General features: G+C 47.0%; 5 protein-coding genes and 3 non-coding genes across 8 annotated transcripts; 1 reads left to right on the plus strand and 7 right to left on the minus strand.

Moving 5' to 3' along the window:
* Nucleotides 1-669: 669 nt before the first annotated feature.
* On the minus strand, nt 670-1264 carry LOC107275372 (E3 ubiquitin-protein ligase EL5). The gene has a single exon (XM_015783150.3). It carries the CDS (start codon nt 1222-1224, stop codon nt 781-783), a length of 444 nt encoding a protein of 147 aa, XP_015638636.1. The 5' UTR covers nt 1225-1264; the 3' UTR covers nt 670-780.
* A 3329-nt stretch (nt 1265-4593) lies between these two features.
* Nucleotides 4594-6235, plus strand: LOC4339103 (transcription repressor OFP1). The gene has a single exon (XM_015782968.3). The coding sequence runs from the start codon at nt 4613-4615 to the stop codon at nt 6029-6031; it is 1419 nt and encodes a 472-aa protein (XP_015638454.1). The 5' UTR covers nt 4594-4612; the 3' UTR covers nt 6032-6235.
* A 4695-nt stretch (nt 6236-10930) lies between these two features.
* Nucleotides 10931-13292, minus strand: LOC4339104 (small ribosomal subunit protein eS26-like). The gene is made up of 5 exons (XM_015784839.3): nt 13241-13292; nt 13020-13112; nt 12812-12896; nt 12586-12716; nt 10931-11186 (listed from the first exon to the last, which is right to left on the minus strand). Exons 1-5 carry the CDS (start codon nt 13241-13243, stop codon nt 11088-11090), a joined length of 411 nt encoding a protein of 136 aa, XP_015640325.1. The 5' UTR covers nt 13244-13292; the 3' UTR covers nt 10931-11087.
* On the minus strand, nt 11437-11536 carry LOC112939174 (small nucleolar RNA snoR99). Its single transcript, XR_003242716.1, has one exon. It is a non-coding gene; the product is annotated as a small nucleolar RNA snoR99 (small nucleolar RNA).
* LOC112939114 (small nucleolar RNA snoR99) lies at nt 11728-11828 on the minus strand. The gene has a single exon (XR_003242656.1). It is a non-coding gene; the product is annotated as a small nucleolar RNA snoR99 (small nucleolar RNA).
* LOC112939175 (small nucleolar RNA snoR99) lies at nt 12086-12183 on the minus strand. The gene has a single exon (XR_003242717.1). It is a non-coding gene; the product is annotated as a small nucleolar RNA snoR99 (small nucleolar RNA).
* Nucleotides 13293-15378: 2086 nt separating the features above from the next.
* Nucleotides 15379-19153, minus strand: LOC4339105 (uncharacterized). Its single transcript, XM_015782926.3, has 6 exons — nt 18809-19153; nt 17635-17752; nt 17244-17520; nt 16065-16352; nt 15766-15927; nt 15379-15674 (listed from the first exon to the last, which is right to left on the minus strand). The coding sequence occupies exons 1-4, from the start codon at nt 18895-18897 to the stop codon at nt 16192-16194; spliced, it is 645 nt and encodes a 214-aa protein (XP_015638412.1). The 5' UTR covers nt 18898-19153; the 3' UTR covers nt 15379-15674; nt 15766-15927; nt 16065-16191.
* Nucleotides 19154-23129: 3976 nt separating this feature from the next.
* On the minus strand, nt 23130-25096 carry LOC4339106 (expansin-A4-like). Its single transcript, NM_001420547.1, has 3 exons — nt 24911-25096; nt 24504-24816; nt 23130-23987 (listed from the first exon to the last, which is right to left on the minus strand). The coding sequence occupies exons 1-3, from the start codon at nt 25032-25034 to the stop codon at nt 23684-23686; spliced, it is 741 nt and encodes a 246-aa protein (NP_001407476.1). The 5' UTR covers nt 25035-25096; the 3' UTR covers nt 23130-23683.
* Nucleotides 25097-25537: the final 441 nt, after the last annotated feature.

A 25537-nucleotide genomic window follows, 5' to 3' on the forward strand; every position in this document is an offset into this window, starting at 1 on the left:
TTATCATGACACGTGTTTAAAAAAACATGTTTAAAATAGAGTCAAGATCTATTTTAAAAATATCAACTACACGTAAACATTCATAATAAAAAATCAATCAACATTAAATAAGTGCCCGCGCACACATGCGCGGGCTACTTTCCTAGTATTTAAAAATAATTCAATAATATGCTAATTTTTTTTCGTCGGAATATACCATGTGTGGTTTTGTTTTGAAGATTTAATTGCAACGAATTTAATGTTGCAATCGAATCATGATTTGGATAAGTAATTTAAGAGAAAAATCAGTTTTAAAGTAGTTTTGCACGTAAATCGGGCGCTGACGTCAGCGCCTGATTTCCCTAGCCCGGATCGGTAGGCGCGTCCGGATTTTTTGACCTACTTGATCCATGCGTGTTTGCATCTGCAAACGAGTTGATTAAGATTATCACTCGGCCACGTGCACCACATGGCTCGAACACAGAATATAGATGCAGAGGAACCAAAACTGGGGAAGACATTAACGATGTAATCGTCGATCAGCTTCCAAATTCACTGAAATTTGGCGACGTAAGTTCAGAGAACTGACTGTACAAAAAGCCTGAGGCATAACTCCGGTCAGGATTCATAACTGTACAAAAGTTGATTTTCTTTTTTTTTTTTTGGGGGGGGGGGGGCGGGGAGGGGGGGACAGATGAAGTACACTTCTACAATATCAGCAAACTAGTTTCAAAACCAGAATTAGAACTGCAGCCGGTATATTTCAGTATTTGTTCGTGCCGAAAAGTTTAGTGACATCGTCTACCGATACGTGGGAGCAGCTAGCCTTGCAGCCGGAGGGACCAGGACGAGCTCACGGCAGCACGGGCAGGTGCGTCTCGTCGTCAGCCACTCGTCGACGCAGGCGGCGTGGAATGCGTGCCGGCAGCGACCCGGCCGCCGGCACCTCTCGCCGTCGCGCATCTCCTCCAGGCATATGCTGCAGCTCCTGCCGCCGCCGCCGCAGTAGGCGAACCACGGCAGCCGCCGCAGCTGGTCTGGCGTTAAACCGTCCTTATTGTCGCCGCCAACGTCGTCGTCGTCTTCGTCGCTATAATCTGTGTACCAGGAATCAGAGTCGTAAGAGTCATCGACGACGCCGTCGATGTAGGTGTCGTCGTCCTCGCCGACGGCGCACCACCAAGGGAGGACCAACATCGCGACTCCAGCGACGGCGCCGGTGAAGAGTAACAGGGAGAACGGCATCTGCACGAAGAGAAGGATCAGTTTGCGTATCGCCGAAGGCGAAGCAGCGTCGTGATCGGATTTATTGGTTAGCAACTTTGCATTGTCCGATATCGGAATTCGAAACCGACCATGAACATGAAGAGGGGTTGCGAATCAGAAGGGAAGAAGGATAGGGAGGAGGAGAAAGGAACGGGGATTTGTTGAGTTCGAAGGATAAAACGACGGCCCATATACGCTTAGGTGGGCCTACGGTTGTAGGGCCCTTTCACCATCTTCCTCTTTAGTGGGCCGAGGCCGAATGGGCTGGCAGGCGGCGACGCGAGAACAGCCCAATCTTTTACCGACGGCGACCGACGAACGTTCCCGTGTGCGAACAAGGCGCCACGGCCGCGTTCTCACCTCGCTCACTGGCTTCTCCGGCGAGGTGATGCGAGAATTTTTCTTAATGCAGCGGGGCGTACTGCGTGTTCTCCCCCGACCTTTTGCTTGCTATCACTAGAGATTTTCTAGGGATTTTTTTAAAATTTTAATATCTCGAATGAATGTCTCTTTGTTTATCTATAAATCGTCTAAATAGTTATAGAAAATATTTAAAAATTTATAGCATTTTTACAACACATATATCATTTAAAAGATTTTAGATCCAAACACAACTCACACATTGAACTAAAAAAAAGATAATAATGTCGGAAAAAAACCCTAGGGTTCAGGGCTTTAAGTTTGGAAGGTGGTAGAGGGGATAGGGAGGTGGAAGGGAGGCTTTAGAAAGATGGTCTTGGACGGCTATTGGACCTACCATGCAGAGCCGCACGTATGAAGCAGGGTGGCAGGCAGGATCAACAACAATGGCATTGGATCTAGAGCGGTTAGGAGAAAAGGGGGTGAGAACTGAGAAGGGCCAGTGTGGCGGGCCTCACATTTTGCATTCCCTTGTAGAGTGGGGTTTTAAATGTTTACATCTCTGCGACAAAGCCCCATGAAAAAAAGGGCTAAATGAGAATGATGCATTGATAAAAGTGAAAAAAAATATTCCCTCCGTCCTAAAATATAACAATTTTGGGGTTGGATGGGACACATCCTAATCCAATGAATCTAGATAAAAGATTGTCCAAATTCGTTGGACTAAGATATGTCTCATCCAATTCTAAATTATTGTATTTTGGAACGGATATAGTAATAATGTTTGGGAGCATAAAAGATGGTCAAAGAGTGTGGTGCTAACTCAATGGGAAGAATCATTTGTTCGTTCGTCTGTACTGAATAACATGAACGGAACATATGCATCGCATTGACCATGGGAAAAATTCCAAAACCCCCCATCACTGTAGACGTCACCTTTTACTCCATTTTGATTAGCCATCACGTACCCGACCCCTAGACGACCTGAGCGATCGGGACAACCTCACGTCAAACCGCAACCCGGGGGCACGCACACACACGCCGCGGAGACCAACTGGCGAGCCATGCCTGACGCGCGCGCGCGAACGTGGCGGCCATCCTACGAACCTCCACCGTATTCCCACGCCTCGTCTCGCTCCCGGCGTCAGCCGTCGACACACGCTTGGCACAGCCCACGACCACACGAGGAGCAAAGCAAAGTTAAGAAAGCAACGCGACGCGACGCCCTGGCCCCTGCATGCGTGCCGCGCGCGCGGCTGCGGGGGTTTCTCGCGGTAGCGTACGCGCGTCCTCCCGGCTACCAGCTGCCGCGCCGCGCGCGCGCTTTGGCTCAGACCGAATCGAGTCGCAATCGCATCGCATCCCGCGCAAACCTGTGTGTGCCGGGGTGGTGCCGTACGTGGTGGTGAGCGCAACGCAAGCCGCGCGCGTTTGCGGGGAGCGATGTGCATCGGAGTTTCACGGGAAAAAAACACGTACGTCACGTACGAGAAGCGGTGTGCGCGCCCGGTGGTTCGTTCATACGAGCAGCGCACGGGGCAAGCGATCGATCGAACTCCGAGGGAGAAGAAAACTGTCCCGAGTCTCATAAGCGATTCTCAAATACTAACAGTCTAACTGTTGTCAGTTTGTTAACCCCGTTTGAGCACGTGAGTGTGTATGCTCAGCTCGTATGACACGACCAAACCCGGCCGGAGAGATAAAGAAGAGAGGATGCGTGGCACTTATTACGACCTGACGTTGCAAAAGGCACCTTTGAAAAATCGTGTCCGGAAATAGTAACGTGCATGGGTTTTTTTCTGTGTCAGTTTTGTCTTGCCCGTGCACCAAAACACAAGAGTTAATACAGGGTAGTCTATTGTGTGTCTACTCCTAGAGAATTACTGTAGATAATACCCCACCTCAAGGTGAATTAACCATCGCCCGCCTCCATATGAGTTGTGACAAAATAAAAAGGATATATGTAATGTAACTAGCTAGTTGTCGAACAACATCGATCATCATCATCTCGCGCAGTCGGCCCCAAGATGTGCAACAAGCACGGGATATTACCGGAGGACGCTGGTTCTCTGTGTGCATCATTTCGGACTCTTAAGCATTACACACGTACGTCAAGAATGCAACCTGATCAATAGAATGCTTCCTTCTCAACCCTATTTCTCACATCGTACTTTTAAGCTAAAGTTTTGTTCGTGACCATGGAAGCCTTGGGTGGACTGACTTGATCTTCCATTGATTACCTGAAAAAACCATCCATGTTAATTGGTTCCTGTCTAGTTTTGTCACAGCATATCTTAGGTGTGCTACAATTTTATACATATGTGTTTATCATACCTCACGTGTCGTATATAGACTCGGTTTCTAATTAAACATTTGCATACTTGTTTGTTGTGACACTCGTTTTCTTTGCCACATCTTTTTATGCATGGTGGGTTACACTTTGCTGAAATTTACGTGATAAACTTCAATATGTTAACCAAATAGCTCTAGATACCGCGGAATAGACGTGAGTAGCAATAATAAAAAAATAGACACTGATATTTTTAAATGGATAACGTTGTAGAATACATGCAATATATGAACTCTTAATTCTAAAATCAATAATAAATGCAAAAAAAATATTATTTGATATATAAACATACAATTAATAGTTTATTAAAAGAGTGTGTCATGCAGATACAGTATTATATCGTTTTTTTATGATATAGGAGTATGTTGAAAAAGACTACAATAAAACATGAAGAACGAGATGTATAGAGAACACATTCGGAGGTACAGAAGGGTGGTGTTTTTTTAGGAAATAAAAGTATGGTATTGTGTGTGTAGTGATGTGCATGTGTGTGTTGATTTGGCCGTGTAATAAAAAAAGATTATATAAAAGGTTATTAAATGAATGCCTTTTTATGAACAAAGAAAATGAATGCTTGGAATAGTAGCTTATCCGGTGATCCTACTCAATGTAGTCATCCCGTATTAACCTTTTTCTGCAAAAAACCATGCGAGCCCCATGTTGTCCAGCGAACCAGGTGTGCTGACCGGACGGTATGGCCCACCGTTCAGCGAGACAAGAAAGGAACAAAAAGAGCAGCGAAACCTCGCTCCGCACGCTCTCTCCCGCCGCTACTTATCCCGCGCGGGTCACGGCGTGGTCGCGCTCTGGCCTGGCCCCCCATTCGATCTCTCCCTGCTCCTCCACTCCTCCTCCTCGTACAGCGCCGAAGAACGGAGGCGGCGCCGCCGCCGCGCCGGCGAGAGGAGAGCGAGGGAGGACATGGGCCGGCGGAAGTTCAGGCTCTCCGACATGATGCCCAACGCGTGGTTCTACAAGCTCCGCGACATGCGCGCGCGGGGCGGCCGCGGTGCAACTGCGATGCAGCCGCCGTCGTCGTCGTCGTTGATGAGGGGGAGCAGGGCGGCGCAGCAGCAGGCGGGCACGTGGAGGCTGGGGACGTCGTCGTCGTCGTCGTCGTTGCTGCCGCACAGGGCGTCGTACTACTACACCACCCGGGACAGGGAGGTCCCGCCGCTGCCGCCGCCGCCACCGCCGAGGGGCGTGGATGATCAATTCCCTTCCCTCACGCTGTCGCCGCCGTTGCCGACGAGGAACAGCAGGAGGCGGCACAGGGTTGGGAGATTTGGTTCGACGGAGATGGATGGCGGCGAGCTCGTACTAGCGCCGTCCGACGACCACGACGGCTGCAGCCACCAGGAGCCGCCAGTGGCCGATGCGTCCGGGAGCTCCCGGTGCCGTCGCGACATGTTCATCGGGAGAGATGGCGGCCGGGGCGTGGAGTTCCGGCGCCGGGCGACGACGGTGGATGGTCCTGAGGAGGACGCCGCCGTCGATGTCAAGGTGATCACGTCGGACGCGGACATAATCATCGACCTCGGCGCTGACGACGACGACGACACGCCGGAGAGGGTGCTCCGGCCTGTCGTGACCAGGCCCGCGAGGAGGGAGCTCGACTGGTGCGAGCCGGCGGAGGTGAAGCACGTCGACCTCGCCGAGCTGATGACACCGAGAGCGAGCTCTGCCTCTGCCTCCTCGGAGAAGAGCATCAGCACGGGCAAGCCGAGGCGTTCGTCCGTGTCGTCTCGACGCCGCCTCAAGACGCGCACCAACAGCCCGCGCCTCGCCGCGTGCAGGAAAGGCAAGCCGACGGCGCGGGCAACGACGACGACGCCGACGCAGCCGCCGCTCGCGCACAGCTTCGCGGTGGTGAAGACGTCGTCGGACCCGAGGAGGGACTTCCTCGAGTCCATGGAGGAGATGATCGCCGAGAACGGCATCCGCGACGCCGGCGACCTGGAGGACCTCCTCGCCTGCTACCTCTCCCTCAACTCCGGCGAGTACCATGACCTCATCGTCGAGGTGTTCGAGCAGGTCTGGACCGGCCTCGCCGCTGCCTGTGGCGTCATGCCATGAGAAAACGCCAAGAGTTCATCGCTCACCAAAGCCTCCATGCTCATTGATTGCTGCTTGGTGAATCGCTGAATCTTGCCATGAATTATTATAGTAGAGTAGTTTAGTTCTTTGATTTCTAGTAGATGATGGTTAATTAGCAGCAAGAAATTAGCCATAAAGCAATAGAAATAAAATCGATCGAAAAGTTTGGTTCTTTTCTTGCTAGGTGATTTGCCTGATTCTCCTCGCCTGTCAGTTTGCTTTCCTCAGTGTCACACTGACTGTAGTTATGAGCTGCACTGCACTGCATCACCGCTAGTTGATTAATACAGCTAATGATGAATCACCAGTACATTTTCAGCTACTGCAAATCTTCCAAGGCTGTCCATTTTCTGAAAAAGAAAACGAAAAATACATTGTCTTAGCGTACGTTCTAAACATCAATTTGGTATATTTTGTGCAAAAGTTTTTTATATAGAATTTTCTTAAAAAATCAAATATAAATGCATTTTTTAAGTTTGTAACATTTAATACTCAATTAATCATGTACTCCCTCCTTCCCTAAATGTTTGACGCCGTTAACTTTTTTAAACATATTTGACCGTTCGTCTTATTCAAAAACTTTTGTTAAATGTGTAAAACTATATGTATACATAAATCAAATGATACGAAAATAATTAATAATTACTTAAATTTTTTGAATAAGAGGAACGGTCAAACATTTTTAAAAAAGTCAACGGCGTCAAATATTTTGGGATGGTGGGAGTATTAGTGGTTTGACTTGTTTTTAGTGTTGCCGACAATCTTAGCCCAACCTCTGTTCCGAACAAAGCCTTAAGCCTTGTACGATCAGGTGCTCAGGACAGTAGGCTGAAGTAAAGCATGCTAGGTACAGGTGCTGAAAGTCAAGCAAGCAACTGAATGTCTGGATCCAATCCGCCGTAGCACACGTTTTGACATGATTAACCGACGTGTCGCTGTTACTTCTGACATGATAATATCCAAGTGATTTGTACGGCGTCAGATAGTAATATGTCGGCGATCGAGGGTAGTGTAACCACGTCTCGAAATCCTTGTGTTCTTGTGGATGTTGAACGCCGTAGCAGGGATCTTGGTGACCAGTTACAAGTCACCAACTGTTGCTACAAGCTGGGAGATGTAGTGGTAGTAGGACGACAGGGATGCAGCTGCAGCAGCTAGCTCCTGACAAGAAAAGCCTAGCATGTAGCAAGACAAGTATCGAGCAATCATGCCTCATATGCGTTTCAACTCGTACAGGGAGTAACCTGTGTAGCAAATGGAGATGCCACTACTGACTAGGAGTAGTAATTTGCTTAGCTAATGCAGGCCAAGTAGGAGCAATTCAGCTCAAATCATTTGAGAAGATCATATCTGTGATTGTCCTCATGGTTAGTATATATATGAAATGATCGAGATGCCATTACATATTGATCAAAACATAGGGACCCAAGGCAACAAAGGAGCAGTGGTGAAAAACCTGAAATTGAAAGATTCTTTTCTTTTGTGTGGTCAGAAACATGGGGTGATACTCCTTGAATGGTCCAAGGAGTAGCCCCTTGTCGAGACACTGGAGTAAGCAAGACGAGGCCGATTTTGGAAGCCCAGCGGTTGCTGATCCACTGGCAATGCTGGCTGCAGCATAAGAACGGTAAGTCAGTAACTAACTCAAGATTTGTGCAACTGCCTCACATAATTGGTAGGACATACTCTGAAGGTTTCAGGCTGAAATTACCCAATCCAATTCATTCATACTACCACAATTGACCGTTGGAGGAGGAATGATTTTACATTCATTAATAAGAACATACTAGGGAATACTCTGAAATTTTACACACACACAAAAAAAAAACACCAAGTACGTAGTACAATAAAATTTCTCTTGGAGAATACAGTATATGATATTTGCTGCTAAATTGATTCAGAAAAAAAAAAACATTGACTGCACTAGGAAAAAATAGATTCAGAGATCGTGCTAAAGTCCAAGAAGGAATCAAAGAACCTCTTCATTTCTGCAAGTCAATTACTACATGTTTTCTTTTTTTCACTTCAGACATACTGCTACTGTATTAACGTATCCACAATGCAGAGGCTGGATGTAAATTTTGTTGTATCTAAACATTTCTGCAAGCTGCATGTCTCAACTCTCAAAGATCTCTTGCCCCTCGTGTCCCCTAGCCAAATCACCCCGTCACCTCACACTGCTCCATCTTTTGTCCCGTGCTCTTGGCTGGGCTCCCAGGTCAACACACATGTACGTGCACAGGAGAAGCTATAGCCTCCTGTGATCTTCAGATACTGCCCTGTGCCTGTGTCTTTCTCGCCCAGAGTGCAAGACAGCAAAGGCATCAGCTGCTCATGCAATGCAGGTCACTGTTGGCCGAAGCTTCCATGGAGAGGTCACAGAGAGCGAAAGGATCGCGGGTCGATTCGGCGGTGACAGCCGTGCAGCGATCTGTCTCCCGGCCATTGCAGCTTCGGCCAAAACAAAACAAAAACAAAAACATTTGGATGTGTTTAGTTTCTGAAAAAAGTTAGAAGTTTGAAGAAAGTTGGGAGTTTGGAAAAAAAGTTGGAAGTTCATGTGTGTAAGAAAGTTTTTTGATGTGATATGATGTGATGGAAAGTTGGGAATAGGGGGAAAACTAAACACGGCAAAAAAAACATGCAGAAAAAGTTCAGAAAAGTGTCCTGCCTGACTGTCCCAGAATGTGTACGTGGTCATACATACACGGTCAAATTTGATTGTTTCTTCGCTTTTGTTTTGGGATTTTGCAATTTTTGCAGGCGGTTGGTGCAGCACAATGTCAATCACTGCTTGTATCTAGCGTTCCTATCGTTGTCCCTGAAGTATGATTCAGGAATCGGCTCCTTGTGCTGTGCGTGTATCGTGACAAGAGAGCAAAGGTGTGTGTGATATACTTGTATCACGAGTTCACTGTGCTTTCCGGGATGTCTTCTGTAAGTGCAGTGCTGCTCGGCTAGCAGTGACTAGACGAGCCAAACCTAACGCTGGGATATCATGTCGATGAGCAGAGAAGTAGAACCGGTGATGTGGAAGAAGACACCGGAGCAGGTGTAGATAGGGGTGTAAGTGGGTCAGCCGCGAACCCACTTATAGGTCAAAATAAACGGGCTCACGGCTTATTTTAGTCTATAAGTGGGTTTCGCGGGTTAGCCACTTACACCCCTAGGTGTAGAGAGAGAGAAAGGTAGCGAAACAAGAATCTTCACCAACATGGCAACATCCGGTTCTTTGCTGAAAATTTGACGATTGGACCCTTTTGAAAACCTTGTTTCAAGAATGGGATGCGCCAAAAACTTGTTTTAAAAATAAACCACCATGCTAGCGTCAAGCTTGATGACACTGTGTCCCAAAATCCAAATATCGGTATGATTGGCACTGGCATATCTCCTCTGTCTTAAAAAAAAAACTAATCCTAGCTGTGAATCTGAATATATACGTATCTATGTTCGTAGCTAGGATTTGTTTTTTTCTAGAACGGAGTAGTAGTGGCATTGAATTTGAGCTGGCCGACCGACTTTACAGGTGGTCAACGCTAAATGCACCGGTGCTGAACTCCCAAACTCATCGCCAATAAGCAGTCTTTGTGAGTTCGCCAATGTCTCGTCGATGAATCACCACGAATTTGGGAGTTCAGTGCACCTGAACATTTGGCATTGACCACCTGAACCCGGCGGTGCCACGTTGCTGAGATGTTGGAGCTCAACGTCACGGTTTAGTTTTGAAATTAAAATTTAAGGGGGTTCTTTGCTTGGACGCTGCAAAAAGGAAACGAAATAAAGAAAGGTGACGACAGAAGGAAAACAAAGACCGGAACGAAAGCAAAGATGGCCTCTCGAGTGATTCCGATGATTAGGAGCAGAGAAGCCACACGAGGCCGTCCGCTGTTCTGTGGCCGTCCGGCTGTTTTGCATAATTGCATCAGTTTAGATCCTGCAAGAATTGCCTCGCTGTTCTCAGCCTTTTCGCCCGGCCCACCGCTGGTCCTCGGTCCCAACCGCGTTTACCGTGCACGACACGAGCACGGCGGAGCACGCGACGCCCGCCCGGTGACGGCGAGGTGGCTAACCACCCAGGTAAGGCTGTGTTTAGTTCACACCAGAATTGAAAGTTTGGTTGGAATTAAAACGATATGACGGAAAAGTTTAAAATTTGTATATGTAGAAAAGTTTTGATGTGATGAAAAAGTTAAAAGTTTAAAGAAATATTTTAGAACTAAACACGGCGCAAGGTTAATTACTTGTCCGAGTAGATGTGACGAGGACGACAGCAGCGCGATATCCCGTTTTGTCTTTGCGGCGATAGTGCAAGACGGCGCAACGCTACAAGCCGCTACTGCTCGCGCGACTGTGGGGGTGAGGACGACGGCGCGTCGCCATGTCGCGCAGATTAGGCGCCGCATTTTCTACGGATGGACTGACTTGATCGCTCCCGAGTCCTGACCCTGTTTACCTTCAGTATTTGCCTCTTGCCATGCTGCCAGTGTTGCGTCGATGACAACTATTAGCGCTCAACTGTTGACGCAAACCTAAAGAAACTCAAACAAACTTCGCCCAAAATTGAATAAGATTGAAAAGTTTCGAACTTGTCCGGTTTACAAGCCTGAGTTGATCATGCTAAGGGGTTGTGTAGAAAACAACAGAATAACAGATACGAACCGAGCAACTGCCAATTGAAACAATGTCGCACTGGCCAAGATTTCAAAATCAATTCAGCTTTCACTGCACAGTGGCCAGGCACCTTGCATATCACAGGTTTTCAACTCGAATAGTAATAATGAAAGCCCAAGAAATGAGCATATTAATAGCTTCAGATTTTGAAAAAAAAAGCATAACTAGCAAAAAAGCAACGATAGCGGTCTAAAATAGATAAACAACTCAGGCAAAAATTCAGACTTCCATTGTCACACTGCCAATCGCAAAGTACAAGCTAGTTCCAAGAAAGACTTTGACCTCATGAAAGACCATAACGATGATATCCATGGCGCCATTAACAGGATATGATATAGAGTAACAAAGGAGCGACTACGGCTGTTTAGGTGCGAGCAACATTAGGGGGGCCACCAGGTCCAGCAGCAGCAGGGGCACCAGGTCCACCAGCACCACCAGGGCGAGGTCCAGTAGGCCTATCCTCCTGAACAAAGAGCAGCAATCACAGATCAGCAACCAATTATCATGTCTTACTAAAAACAGGTCTTGCGCAGACAACAAGTAGGTAATAGCAGTCTAGCAGGAAGATCAGTTAGGAGAAAATTGAGCAAGACTGCATGCAACACTCACGGACTGGGTTACTACATGAAGTCGAGATGGGCACTTGATGAAAAGAGTAAAATTCTCATAAACCATCAATGTTGCTATAAGGGATGAAAGGCTCAATCATATTCAGATTTCCCATCCTTAATGATCAGCTAAAAATTAGTGTTATTAGCCAACAAAGTGAACGAAATGGATGTAACTATGGGGACCTGTTCATCCCTTAGGCACAATGCAATAGCCATCGGGGCAGACAAAGTCCCGAGTTTTAACATGACGTGCATAGAAACAGGTCCAACAAAAGACGTATAAAGCATGTAAATGCAATTAAAGGTAGTGAAACTAATCAATGGTGAAACAGAAACTATATAGAAGTACCTCATTGATCAGTAAAATTTAATATTGTTCAAGAGCAATGTAAATCGTTTCCCATTCTCAACGATCAGCTTAAGACAAAAGACTATAAGCTGACAAAGTGAACTAAATGGTGCTAACTACTGTGACCTGTTCATCCCACAGACACTGTATAATTGCCATCGGGACAACATAAAAGTCAAAAGACAAAATTCCATAATCCAATAATTAACACCCTTGCTACAAGACTGGATATAGTTATGTATTGAACAGCATAATAAAGCATACAAAAGCTATGTTAAGAAATAACTCAGATCAGTAAACCATATTCTGTTCATTACACTCCCAATCATGATTATCAGTTAAATGTACTCCGATACCAGCTGTAAAGATGAATTGAGACAAGATATGTTGCTCTATTATGTAGTATTTCCCATTCTCAATGATCAGCTAAAAATATGACCATTAGCTGACAAAGTGAATAAAATGGTGTAAATATTGGGACCTGTTCATCCCACAGGCACTGTAATTGCCATCGGGGCAACGTAAAAGTCCCAGGTGAAAATCCAATGCTCCGCTAAACCTAGTGCGGAGAAAACAGAACTACTAGTACAAAAATACATTGCATCTAAGAGAATAAACGGGGTCAGCACAGCACATTACATCTAAAACTAGATCATCTCTCATTACCACTAAATGAGATTATTATAATGTGACGAATTAAATCAACGAAAGGCTAAAGTCACCCATCCCACATGTGCTAAACAATACCCATCAACACAGGTGCTAAACAATACCCATCAAGACGCCCAAATCAGTATTAGCAAGCATAATGAGTATATTGATAAGTAGAATTTCTTAAGCAATTTGCTTCTTCACGAAAAATAGATTTGCCAAAATAGGAGCAAAGGATTAAAAGGGCATACCCTGCGCCTGAACCTCTCCGGCGGCCTGCGGTCCCTGCGGTTCTCGCGGGAGCGGACACGGACGATGTGGGCGTGGATGGCGCAGGAGACGCAGTGATGGACCTTGGCGTACAGCTTCGGGAGGACGTATCCTGAACAAAAACAACATGTTCTTTTTGGCTCAACGAAAAGTTCAATCCATACACAGATTTCGGACAACGAGACAGCTCTTAGCAAGATTGGTTACCGTCATGGACGCACGCCTCCTGGACATCCCTGATGGCCGCCTGCTCGACGATGTTCCTCACCTGGAACCTCTTGATGGCCTTGTCCTGCGACAAGGCGACGACCCAAGAACCAACGAATCAGCCAAGCCGAAACCGCAGATTTCGCGTAACAGTAATAACACGCTGAATGATAATAACAAATCTGCAAGAGAATCTGAATCCGCGAACCTTGGGGCAGCACTTGGCGCAGTTGGAGCAGCGGATGTACTTCACATGGCCGCGGCCATGCTTGTTGCGGCCGCCGTTCCTGCGCTTGAAGGTCTGCGAGGGAAAGGAGGAAACCAATCAGAAGGGACTAACCGGGAGATTGAGCGGAGAAGAAGAAGACGCCGAAGCGGCCGCCGCCGCCGCGGCGGCTAGGGTGGATCCGGAAGCGGCGAGCTCCTTACCATGGCTGACGATCGGAGGTGGCGGCGCAGGGGTTGGGTGCTCTCCTCGACTAGGGTTTGTGGCTGCCCAAGGGGGAGAGTATTTATAGGCGACGAAACGTGCGACTGGGACTTCTACTCTCGTGGGCTGGAGGCCCAATCTATCACTTCGTTGTCTCTCAGACATTGCAATAAGTTCACCGGAGATCCCTCAACTTAACAGCGAGAATTTTTTAGGTCCCTTAACCACAGAACCAGAAATTTGTACCCCTAAACTCACTCAAACCGTTCAAAGGAGGTCCCATGGCAGTATCGACTCAATTTTTGCCCGATTTTGCTGACATGACATCCTAATCAGCATAAAATAAAATAAATAAAAATGTGGGATCCACATGTAAGTGAGAAAAAAAATATGTGGTCAACGATCTAGTCACCAATCTCCTTCTCTTTTCCTTTTTCTCTTCTTCTCTTCATTTTTATCTTTGCCGCTCTTTTACTTTTTCTCTTCTTCTCTTCATTTTTATATTTGCCGTAGAAGGGGAGCAGCGGCGGCGTGCGGCCGGAGGCAGGCGGAGCGGCGACGTCGGCGGGCGAGCGGCGGCTCCGGGCTCAGGAGGTGCAGAGGGGCTTGGGACGCGGCGAGCGAACAGTGGCTCCAGGTGCGAAGGAGCAGAGGGGTGGTGTCAAGGGGCGACGTGGACGCCGGTGAGAAGGAACCTGCAATGGGCGGAGATGAAGGCATTGGCGATGTGGACGACGCTGTCGCAGGTCCGACAGAGCAGGGCGTGATCCGCGACGCAAAAGAAGTAGGCGTGGGTCTCCTGGCAGATGTCGCAGTTTGGGGAAGAGGAAGAAGAGGAGGAGGAGATGAGGGGGAGGTGGTTGGTGGCGTGGCCGTGGCCAAGCGCGACGGCGTCGGCGTCGCCGAGCACCCGCGCCACCACTGCCCGCTCCGCTCCACTAGTCGCACTCGCAACATCACTTGCTTGCCACCGCCGCTCCACTGTGTCGGTCGCGCGCTCACAGCCACGCTGCTCCAGACGTGCGCTCGCCTGCTGCCACCACCCCGCTCCACTCCGTCAGCCGCCGAGCACTCGCCTGCCTGCTCCGGTTCCTTGTCACCGCCTGCTGCCGCTCCCCCTCAGTGGCAAAGAGAAGAGAGGAGAAGAAAGAGAAAAGGAAGATATGTGGGTCTCATATTTTTTCCTTCTCACTTACTTTTAGGCCCCATAACTTTTTTGTTTTTTATTTGACTGACTAGGATGCCACGTCAGCAAAACCGCTCATATATACTATCATAGGACTTTGATTGCATGGTTTATGTGAGTTTAAGGGTAAGGGATCTCAAAAATCTCATCTCGCTGTTAGGTTGAGGGACCTCCGTGATCTTATTCCCTCAGACATTTCCTTATCTAAATGTGCCGCCTCAAAGAAACTTGAGCGTTGGGCCTTGTCTAATGAGGCCGTGGGCCTGAGAGCTTTTCCATGGAATATCGCTTTTGCGTTCAGATAAAGCAACCTGTAGAGACCGAGCGAGCTTGCTCAGGTGAAGTGTCACCGGTGGCAACCTGAGCTTGCTCGCTTGCTCGGATTTTTCCCCTCTTTCCTCCGGAAGGACTTCGGTTGGTCCCGACTATGTAATAGGGTACTCACGCGTGCGTGTTCAGTGACACTGCACGTTCTCCGTGCATTGAGGCCTAGTATCTTCAATCAAATTCCTAGCGTGTGTTAGAGACGCGCACGCGTGTGTGAGTGTGGTGTGTGTAAGTGTGCGTCCTGAGTTGTACCCTTCTTAAAAAAAGATACGTATAAATGAAGCTAGAACATAGAGAAAATCATCACCTGTATTTCTTAAGCATGTCATCGATGGATGCTATACATTGCGCTAGCTAGTACCAGGTCCAAAGAGAACAGCAGAAGAAAACATCTAACCAAACTGTGGACATCTCTGGAAATTTGAGACAAAAGTGAACCTGAACATCATGCATAGATGCTTCTGAATAAAAGTTTCAAGTCACAAGTAAAATAGAAATAACACAAATAGCTCCCATGCCGTGCATATATCTATCAAGACGGGAATATGTCATGGAGATACAATCTCACGCATGAGTGCAATTCAATTTGACATACAAACCAAGTTCACAGCGACACTGGAATTCGTAGACCGTCAACTGAAGTGTTCATATTCATCCCATATTTATTTATTTACACAGATTTAGTTGGCAAAATACACATTTATTTACATAGTTGGCAAAATACGTTGAATCTTCATAAGTAGTACACCTAATCAACAACAACGTCAAAACCATAAGAGTCTAATTATGCTGCTAGGTGATATTCTGCCATATCTCTTCTTACCAAACCTTTCACCGTTACAATCTAAAAAGTAACAATAAGGAGTATTTTCCTCAAACCCGAAGCCAGTAAATGACAGCAGCTTGTGTAATGATCCGATCTGTTCCATCATTTTCACATACTGGATCATTTATATCATACTGGTAGACGTGTTCAAATCTATCTTCAAAATCATAGCAGTTGTAGCTTACCGGAAATGAGGCAATCATCATTGTTTTGCTTAGAAAGTTGTTTATTGTTCCTTTGACATTATGTTGATCCAAGCCACACGGAACGCCATCATCATTGATTTGGTTCACATTGCAAAATTCATAAAATCGTGATATCTTGAATCGTTTGGCAGTAATGTTCCCCTGTGAACATGATGTCAAACCAAACAGAAGTTGTGAAACAAAACGAACAATATATATAATTCTGAAACAAATACATGAAGCCACTGCCCACAAGTTAAATCGAATACGCAAACTCAAGTTAGCAAGAATTAATTTACCTTCTTGTAGTCCAACTCTCTCCTGACTCCACGAGACTTTAGCACTCGAAGATGGTCTACTTATAATTGAGTGGCACAGATAGTGTTGCAGTGATTAGTCCTCGAGCATATTAGCATTGCAGCGATACTAACGCACACCCTCATAAACGTGCGGAATGTTACAGTGTCCAGCGATATACATTTCACCCTTGGGATGGGATATCATCTGCGGACAGCCGTAGCAGTAGGTGAAATCGGTGTTCTTCCTCACCACCTTAGTATCATCACGCTCGAGAAGCTTACGCCCAACTGCACCAAACACCACATAGGAGAAGGACGTTAATCTCAGAGAAGCATAATAGTTTTAGGTTTGGCATTTAACATTCAGATTATGCGTATATGCGTGAACTTTTTTCATAACTTCCTACAACAAGCAAGCTGCCAAGACGCAATACTATCAAATACTTGACAAACATGCAACATTAAAACATGACAAATTGTTTCAAAGAGGATAAACAACAAAGAAAATAAAAGAAAAAAAATCATTGCTCCTATATACCGCTCAGAGGGCCATCTTTGGTCGTTAGCTGGCATTGCTAATTTTGGGGTTTTATTGGGAGAGTAGTGGGCTCTGCCCCCTTCGAGCTGGTTGGAGTCGTACTTTCCGGGTTTTTTTCCTTTGGTCTTTTATTTCCCTCCTCTCTTGACATAAGTCGGTCTGGCTTAATGCGTTGTGTAACGAATATCTTTTTCTTCTAATATATTGACGTGCAATCTTTTTGCACGTTCGAGAAAATAATTAGTTTACATGTGTGGATGTAAGTGCTCAGCATAATATGTGTAACATAATTCATATTACAGTAAGGGGATAAACGAGATAAAACTAAAGGAGGAACAAATTCAAACAAGGCAGGTATAAATTAAGGTGTGTTTGACATGTCAACTGAGATTTCCAAATTGCCAAAATAATACACTCAACTATATATCATGTTTTCTTAAGATCTTCTAGGATAAAAATCCAAATTATTTGGCCTCCAAAACCAGAAATCATAAACAGATCCACCTAAAAAGGAAAAATATGCTAACTGCTAAAAATCAACCACATTAATCTCACATACAAAACTTAGGGTTTTATTTATGTTCATATTAGATCTATTTTTACAGACGGTTAATCTTCATCTGATAAGCAGAAAAACTCACCCATAGAATCGGGACCCAATGGCTCACAACAAGTCACAACGAAGCCTCTCTGAACCAGACTTCTGCCAGCGTTGGAAGGTTCTCCCCGTGAACCTTTCTTGCTCAACCTTGCGGTGAAGACTTCCTGCCTTCTCTGACAGTGGTAAAGCTCTGCGAAGAAAAGTAGTTCCTGCGAACCCTTCTTGCTGGACCTGGCAGTGAAGTTGATGTGGGTGTAAATACAGTGTGGCTCAGGTATACCAATACAAGGCACGGCATCCACGAGCTCAAACTTGTCCTAGACACAAGAAATTAAGAAAGGTCGTGACAACACAAGTTATTACCAATCCAAGATACATAAAGCAATATATATGTTATTTTCTAGATCAAGTGAATAAATTGCATAGCGCACCTTCTTCCTTCTGTTGTAGTGCTCCAAGGCACCCTCTGCAAACCTTTTGGCCTGTGCAAGACGAACTTGTGGATTGACCCGAGGTTCACGTGATTTTGTTGTGTCACGAGCCATTAACCTGCCCCCAACAACACAAAGATAGAACATATATCAAAATGAAGTCAACAAAATCAATAACTACAAGTATAAACTATAAACATGCAATAATACACCGTTATAAGAATAATAAAAATCATGTAATTTCCCATTCAAATAGATTAAACAGAAATCTTATGCAACACAAATATATGACATCGATGGTGCAAGGGTAGCTCTACCATCCGTGAGGAGGAGGTACCACATTTTTCAAGTGTAAAACTCAGTACCTCTAGGACCTTTAAGCAAAACTGATAGTGTGCACCACTTATTTGGAGAAAGCAGTCAAGTCTACACTAGTTTACACTTAGCAACAGACTAGACAATACTGACAAGGGATGCACATTTGCCCTGACGTGGGTGTCAGTTATCCATGCATAAATACATGCCAGATGCGAATTGGGCTAGGGGGTTTGCAAGTGAATAAAAGAGGGATCAGATTACAAAATTACGGCAAATGTTTTCTTGACTATACAGCATGCTGCAATATGATCAAATGCCCTAATTACAAGTACATGATGAGATATAAATATATAACAACAACTAATTTTACTTTACAACATTTAACAAGTAACAACTATGACCTCAAACCAATACATAAATCAACCTCTCTCAACACTGCACAGCACTAAGAAAATTTCAAATGCTGCTAACAATGTGCAACTGTTCTCACGGCTGTGATTATGCACAGAACCAACAGTTGCGCCAGTTTGCAAAAAGGTGCTTCATGCTACATTGCTACTATTATCTCATACTATGCCTGTTGCTTTATAAAAGACAGTCGCGATAACATGAAGCACTCTGAGCAGTCTTGCGAATTTGCGATAAAAATAAGTAGCCATGAGCACGGAAAGGAGGGAAATTTGACAATTCACCAACATAATTGCTGCACACTATAAAATGCTTACACGAGCTCTGGAATAATTAATTTAATTTCAGTGTCCAACAAGGTCTGCTTGGCATGCAAAGTGTCTGAATTGGAGGGACGAGGAGAAACAAAATAAAATAGTAAATTAACCATTAAATTTGCTTTTCTTACCGAGCAGGCGCAGGCGATGTTGGAACAAGCGAGGACACGCTTGAGTCGGAGCGGTCGGAGGGCGCCTCAAGGAATTGGAATCCGCCCATGATCCTTCCGGGGGATTCCAACTCCGAGCCGCTTATCACCACGAAAGAGGATGGCGAGTGAGGGCACGATCCACCCCCAAGTTCTCCAACACGCGGCGGCGCGCCGTACGCATAGGGCAGGTGCTGCGCCTCCGCGATCCTGGACACCACCGCCGTGGCGAGATAGCCGTTCGCCGCCGCGGGCTCAACCCTAGCGTAGGTTGCGTGGGTTGGTGGTGGTCGTGAGATCGGAGGAGGCTGGGGAAAAAGTAGGTCCAGGGGCAGGCCGGGTTCCGAGTCAGGTTCAAGTCTCCAAGAATTGTTTTTAATTTTTAATTTTCTTTGAAAAAGTCTCCATGCGTTGTAACGGGTGAAATCTATTTTAATCTTATTATTGTTATATGGTTTAGTTAAGATGAAACTCACTGTGGGAGTTCACTTGGATATAAATTTATTTTAGAAAATCATGAGCTGCAGTTCGGAGTCCGGTCGTCTCATGTTAGCATGCGAGTTTTTTTAAACAGATTTCTTATATGATTCCTTCTGTGTTACCAAAAGTGAACGATCTTAAAAATCGACTTAAATACGGATATGTATTTCCAAAAGCAAACAAACTTAAAAACCGACTCAGACACAGATGATGTACCAAAATACCGGCAAAAACATCTTCAATTTTTATAATAGTAGAGATTTATTAAAATATTTAAAAATATTTTTTCATTTGAAAAATTTACAAAACTAGTCGGCCATATTTAAAAATCGCCTTCCCAAAGAGTGATTTTACTGACATGGCATACAGCTGTTTGCCCTCCCTAACGGTCGGCCACCGAGGGAGGGAAAATTTGCAGACAACCGCCTGCAAAAGGGTTCCCCTACACAGTAGAAAATCGTCCTCCCATAGGGCTAAAGAGGGCCGCCTGCAAAAATACCACCCTCATATTGTAGAAAACAGTGTTGTGGATAACGGTTGATACGGCCGTATATTCGGACGTCAAAACGGTGGCGCTGACCTCTCCGTCACGTTTCAACCATACGGTGCACATTAGTCGTTTCCGGACGTATAATCACCGTTATTAGCGATTAATCGGCCGTATCCGACTAATCGGCCGAATAAACGGGCCTAATCACGTGACAAGGCCCTGTCCAGCCAGCCCATGATAACTATTCTGGCCCATTAGTTGTGTAACCTAGCACCATATAGCTAACAGAACGTCGTTTGCAGTCCCAAAACCTTCGCAGCTCATTCCTGCCGCTACAACGTGCAAGTTTAGGTCTAGTTCTTTTCATCTAATGCTCTCAGTTCGGAACTTGTTTTAGTGTCACTAATATAGTGTTACCTGCTTTTAGTATTTCCTTTATATATTACGAACCAAACCTATCATTATTTTATACACAACTATGAGTGTTCATACCTATATTTTACTATATGTCGAGTTAATGTCATGTTATCCTTATTTTTATTTATAGGTATATATGTAGTTATATGCATTTATCTGTCAGAAATAATAAGCTATTATGAGTTATGTACATATATTTGTCCAAAACATTAAATTTCCATCAAATTCTGATTATTCATCCGTACTCTGACTAATCGTTTAGCGGTACCCTCTCCGTCCGACATCCGTATTCCGTCATCCACAACACTAGTAGAAAATAGCCCTCCAGAGGGCTATAAGGGGGCCGCTTGCAAAAATGGCAAGCAGCCCTCCCAGCCATTTTGCAGGCGCCCCCTAGAGCCAAAAATCGCCCTCTGGAGGGCAGCAAGGTGGCCGCCTGCAAAATTTCAGCGCCCTCGGTGGCCGGCCGTTATGGCAGAGCCAACAGTCGTCTGCCATGTCGGAAAAAACGCCCTCTGGAAGGGCGACAGAGAGCGATGGACGACTTAAAATTTTCAAATCGAAAATTATTTCTATAAATATTTTAATAACTAAAATAAAAAAATAAAAAAAATCAAGTCTCCAACGGACCTGGCCGAACCTTCTGATACAAGACCTCAACCGAGTATCAGATTGAAGGACAAAAATCGGATTCATTGACAAGGGACCTCACGTGAATTTATTTCTTTTCTAATTAGCACAGACGCGCTAGCTAGCAATCTAGCACGCGTTTTCGGCCCATGTCCTTATGCGCGATTCCTCCTCCAGCCCACTTCTATTTTTTGCGCAAAGAAACACTGAGGAAGCGTGCGCACGTGTGCCATCGCGCCAGATTCGTAGAAAATAAAAAGATTATATTAGTTGACGTAATTAGTATCCGACAATTAAGTTTTTAATTAATCTTTCTTTTTTTTCATGAGGTTGTTTTCTTTTTTTTAACTAAAGATTTAAAAATCTTTACGTGAAATTTGAAACTTTCTATAGAAGAAAAATTAAAAGTCACAACCATAATTAAAAACAACTCAAAATTTGAACTTACAATTCAAATTTTGAAAACTTTCAACTCAAAATTTAAACTTTTAAGTGAATTTTGAAAACTTTCATCTCGAGTTTTAAAAACTTTCCACTCAAATTTAAAAACTTTTGACCCGATTTTAAAACTTTCGACCCGAATTTCAAGCTGAGGCGGAGCAACGTATTTGAATGCCTCGTGCCCAGACCGAAGGCTGAACAACTCTAACTCGTTGACCTTCATGGGTCGATTCCGGCAGGTGATGGTCTCCAAGGCGGCGGAAAGGGGGAACATCGTGATGGCGACCTCGTCTCCATCGGAGCAACGGGTTGTCGCGTCTGCAGGGCGAAGATGCCAGATAGGCTTTGGTTCGTCTCCAATATTGACTCGGGTGTTTGGGAGAGTTTAGTCCCTCTCTCCCAAACACCCCCTAGTACATCGATGTACAGGCGTCTCAATGCTGACACCAGCATAGAGAGGGAGGTGGTGGGAAGGCCAACGGGACGCGGCGGGGTGTCACATGCGCGCGTGAGGGCAGATCATGAAGTAGGGCTCGAGGGTTTTGGCATGTTGGGCGACGCCCCGCTCCCGGCGCTAGCGAGGCTTGACGGCCTTCGCACGCTGCTGCCTGAGCTGAACCATCTACACAGGTTATTGATGCTTTGACTAACATGTGGGTCCCACACATGTTTTCTGTTTTTTTATTTTTCTTCTGGTGCCACGTCAGCTAAACCACATTCAATATACTGCTTTTGGGACTATATTTACACTGGTTTTACAAGTCCACATACGTGTTATATCCGATATTGCGGTTTAAGGACGTCATTCCAAGTTTCAAACTCGAGGTAAAAATGAGGAACCTAGAGTGAACTTATTTCATTAGATTTTTTCCCCTGTAATGGGCCTCCAATTAATGACGAGCCCACTCGAGGATATCGGCCTTATCAAAACCAGATGCTGGGCCTGAGAGCTTTTCCAACGTCCAGTCACCACTCACCAACCCACCAAACCCTGCATGCAAGGTGCACGCAAAGACGTTACTCCCCTTTCTAGCGAATCCAACGATGAGTTAGAGAACCGCTTCCAAAAAAAAAAAAAACGATGAGTTAGGGAACGGTTCCGTGTCGCTGTCAACGATGTGTCACGCTCGCCTCTCGGGTCAGGACCAGACCAAACGTTGCCGCTGGACACTGGCCGGTGAACCCGCTGGACACTGGCCGGTGAACCACGCTAGAAACCGCCCCCGCACCCTGCCCTCCCGGTCGTCGTCCGTAGCGGCGGCGAGCGATCGAGCTGACGAAGTGACGAGGTGTGTGTGCCGTGTCGTACGTGATGCTGTTGATGCTTCTTCCTAAGCTGGTGACGAGCCCCGATCCGCGTCGCCGTCGCGCGCTCGCCAACCGCTACGCTCCGCCGCGCGCACGCGAGAGCTCAAGCTGAGAGCGGTCGCCGCGGCGAACGTACGTATGCCCGACAGGATGACAAAAGCGGTAAAGCGCCGGAGTCCGAGCACTGCACGGCACCGACTAAAACAACAGCAGCACAGCACACTCCAGTCTCCACCGCCACGCTTCACTGCACGCAGCCACGACGCCCCGAAGCTTCAAAAAGTTTGCACGGGAGCAAAGCAAAGCAATAGCCGTTTAATTAGCTAGCTGTTCATCACACTGCTAAAAATACTATCGAAGAACGGGGTCAAGCGTGTGGACGCAAGCAAAGGATACTCACAAGCTTATCGTCCACAGCTTCACACACGGCAAAACCGACAATGCTCGTGGCTGCAGAAAGGCACGACAAGCATGCCCCCACGAACATCGCCGGCCCGGTGCCCATCCATCCCATGTGACGAGAAGATACGTACGGCCGGGGGGATTAAGTACGCATCAATTAAATCCCTCACAAAGGAATAAGTACACCTTAATTGATTACTCCTCCATTACACCCAAACAATACAGGAACAGAGAAGCTACAGCCGCTAGCTACGACAAAGTACAACATCAATAGTCCCCTTGATAAATAAAACACGGCCTCGCGGTTTTTAATTCCGTTGCAAGGCCATCACTCCGGTACAAGAAAACGCTCAAAAGTAGAAATTTAATCAATACAATTATTATTGATTTTTTCTTCAAGTAGTACTAAGCTTAGTACTCCCCTTTACTACTACCACTACACTTGATGATGGTGGACCGGTCCAGTCATTATTGGACGAAGTCCAGAGAAGGAAAACGTCTAAGCGGGTGCTAATTAGCAGCCTCAGCATAGCCCAAAACCTCTTCTCCACTATAACGAAGAGGCTTTTCTTTCTCTCTTGCTCAAAATAAATAATCTCTCAAGGAAGAAAGACGACGACGAGAACGAAGACGAAGAAGGACACCGTGCTATTATATGTGGGTGTCGGAGACGGCGATGTCGGTGGCGGCTAGAACTGGCCACCCTCGAAGGTCTGGCCGAACTGCCAGCCGGGGTGGGCGACGTTGTTGCTGGTGACGGTGCGGCCGTCGCTGGCGGTGACCTGGAAGGAGAGGCTCTGGCCGTCGAGGAACGCGTTGCTCTGCCAGTTCTGGCCCCAGTTCCGCGACATGGGCTGCCACCCGGTGCGCGACCCCTTGATGGAGACGGAGCGGACGTCGCCGGCGCCGGCCACGTTGGTCACCAGCACCAGGTTGAAGTAGGAGTGCCCGTTCACGGTGAACCTGACCCCACCCTTCTTCACGCACGGCACCCTGCAGCAAAAAGGAAAATCACACGAGACCGCGCGGTTAATACTGGAGTACATATGTTTTTTTTCTTTCTTGCTCGATCTCGCGGTGAGGTGAATCCCGCGACCGAATCGGTGTGAGGCAGTACGTGACAATGGCACGACGCAGCATGCACATGCGTAGCCACTGTACGTGGCGCAGTTGCTGCTGCAGCAGCAGCAGCGGCCTATCTGCATGCAACGTATCAAATCCGCAGGCTGGTCCCAGCGGAAACTAATGGTCACTCATGGCACGCGGCCGAGCCTAATGTGGGGCCCGGCGTAAAGTTGAAACCGACCGACGTCGCGTGTTTAATTGATCCGGCCGATCGTGCCAGGACGTGGCGGTAGTACAGGACTAAAGTCGCAAGTCATAACTGACCACTATTGGTACGTTTTAAGTTTTAACGTGTTTTTTTTTCTCAAGGTTGTTTAAACTTGTTCGATTCTACTACTACGGTAGAAACCAGCTGAGAGTCTGTGAAGGCGAAGAGAATGTGACCTGCGGAAGGAGACGGGGACGATGCCGGCGCGGTACTGGGCGATGTGGAGGAATGCCGGCTCGGCCATGTCGAAGTGAGGGCGGGGCGGGTTGCACCAGCCGCCGTCGTCGCTGGGGAGGCCGTAGTTGGGCGGGCAGAAGTTGGTGGCCGTCACGGTGATGGAGCCCGGCAGGCACGAACTCCCGGCGTTGTCGCACCGCAGCTCGTAGCACGACCCGCACGCCGCGCCGTCGTTGAACAGCGCCGTGCTCAGCGCCGCGGTGTTCGTGCCATACCCTTGGCTGTACAGGTTGCCGTAACCGCAAGCCCCGCCTGCAAATTAAAGACCATTTCGATCGTCATTCTCGCCGTTGAGCTACAGCAACACGCTGCATTCGCCGGCTGCGCATGAGATTCTACTACTCACCCATGGTGCCGGAAGCATCGCCGCCGCCGTAGAACGTGGCGTGGGCGCTCTGCCACCCGCCGTACCCGGCGGCGGAGGCTTGCCGTGCCAAGAAGAGGAGGAAGAGAACGCCAGCGATCGCCATTGCTGGTGATGGTGTCTAAACGCTGGCTAGACTAGCTCACTTGAAGCGGAGCTTGGCAGTGTGAAGAGGTTGGCCCTCCAGGCCTAAGGTATTTATAGCCAGCAAGCCAAAAGCCAAGCTAGTGCCGGTGGCGGTTGGATACTCTCGTCTCGGAGCCGTGCACATCTTTTCCTTCCCCCCGATTTGGTGAGAGAAAGTAAAAAAGCTACTCGTATAACTGGTAGGAGTAGTAGCCAGCCAGCTCTGTTGCGAGTGACCACGGCCGGCCACGGTGGCCACCGGCAGTTAATACATACAAATCAGGCGCACATGCGAGTGTCCTCCCCGCACCGGCGCGGCCGCGGGCGCGCGCGCGCGCGCGCGCATGTAGTACGTAACAGAGCCACCAACTGCTTGGTGAAGTGGCGCGCGTGCGGGGGCCCCGCCCACATGGCTCTCGCTAGCCGCAGACGGGAACCATGCGCTGCAAGCCTGCAACTGGCGCCGCGGCGCGTGTGGACCAT

Source organism: Oryza sativa, chromosome 5, assembly GCF_034140825.1.
Source record: "Oryza sativa Japonica Group chromosome 5, ASM3414082v1".
Taxonomy (NCBI): Eukaryota; Viridiplantae; Streptophyta; class Magnoliopsida; order Poales; family Poaceae; genus Oryza; species Oryza sativa.

Bases quoted from the DNA above. Each gene is read 5' to 3' on its own strand.
- LOC107275372 (XM_015783150.3), bottom strand. From the start codon at position 1,224: ATGCCGTTCTCCCTGTTACTCTTCACCGGCGCCGTCGCTGGAGTCGCG.
- LOC4339104 (XM_015784839.3), bottom strand. The intron at 12,897-13,019 runs GTTCGCGGATTC...GCCTTGTCGCAG, and splicing joins GCGCCAAGTGCTGCCCCAAG to GACAAGGCCATCAAGAGGTT. The intron at 11,187-12,585 runs GTATGCCCTTTT...CTCTTTGTTCAG, and splicing joins CGGAGAGGTTCAGGCGCAGG to GAGGATAGGCCTACTGGACC.
- LOC4339106 (NM_001420547.1), bottom strand. From the start codon at position 25,034: ATGGCGATCGCTGGCGTTCTCTTCCTCCTCTTCTTGGCACGGCAAGCC. The intron at 24,817-24,910 runs GTGAGTAGTAGA...TTTAATTTGCAG, and splicing joins CGATGCTTCCGGCACCATGG to GCGGGGCTTGCGGTTACGGC. The intron at 23,988-24,503 runs GTCACATTCTCT...TTTTTGCTGCAG, and splicing joins GTCCCCGTCTCCTTCCGCAG to GGTGCCGTGCGTGAAGAAGG.
- LOC4339105 (XM_015782926.3), bottom strand. From the start codon at position 18,897: ATGGGCGGATTCCAATTCCTTGAGGCGCCCTCCGACCGCTCCGACTCA. The intron at 17,753-18,808 runs GTAAGAAAAGCA...TGTTGGGGGCAG, and splicing joins ACATCGCCTGCGCCTGCTCG to GTTAATGGCTCGTGACACAA. The intron at 16,353-17,243 runs GTGAGTTTTTCT...TGTTTGGTGCAG, and splicing joins ATTGGGTCCCGATTCTATGG to TTGGGCGTAAGCTTCTCGAG.
- LOC4339103 (XM_015782968.3), top strand. From the start codon at position 4,613: ATGTTGTCCAGCGAACCAGGTGTGCTGACCGGACGGTATGGCCCACCG.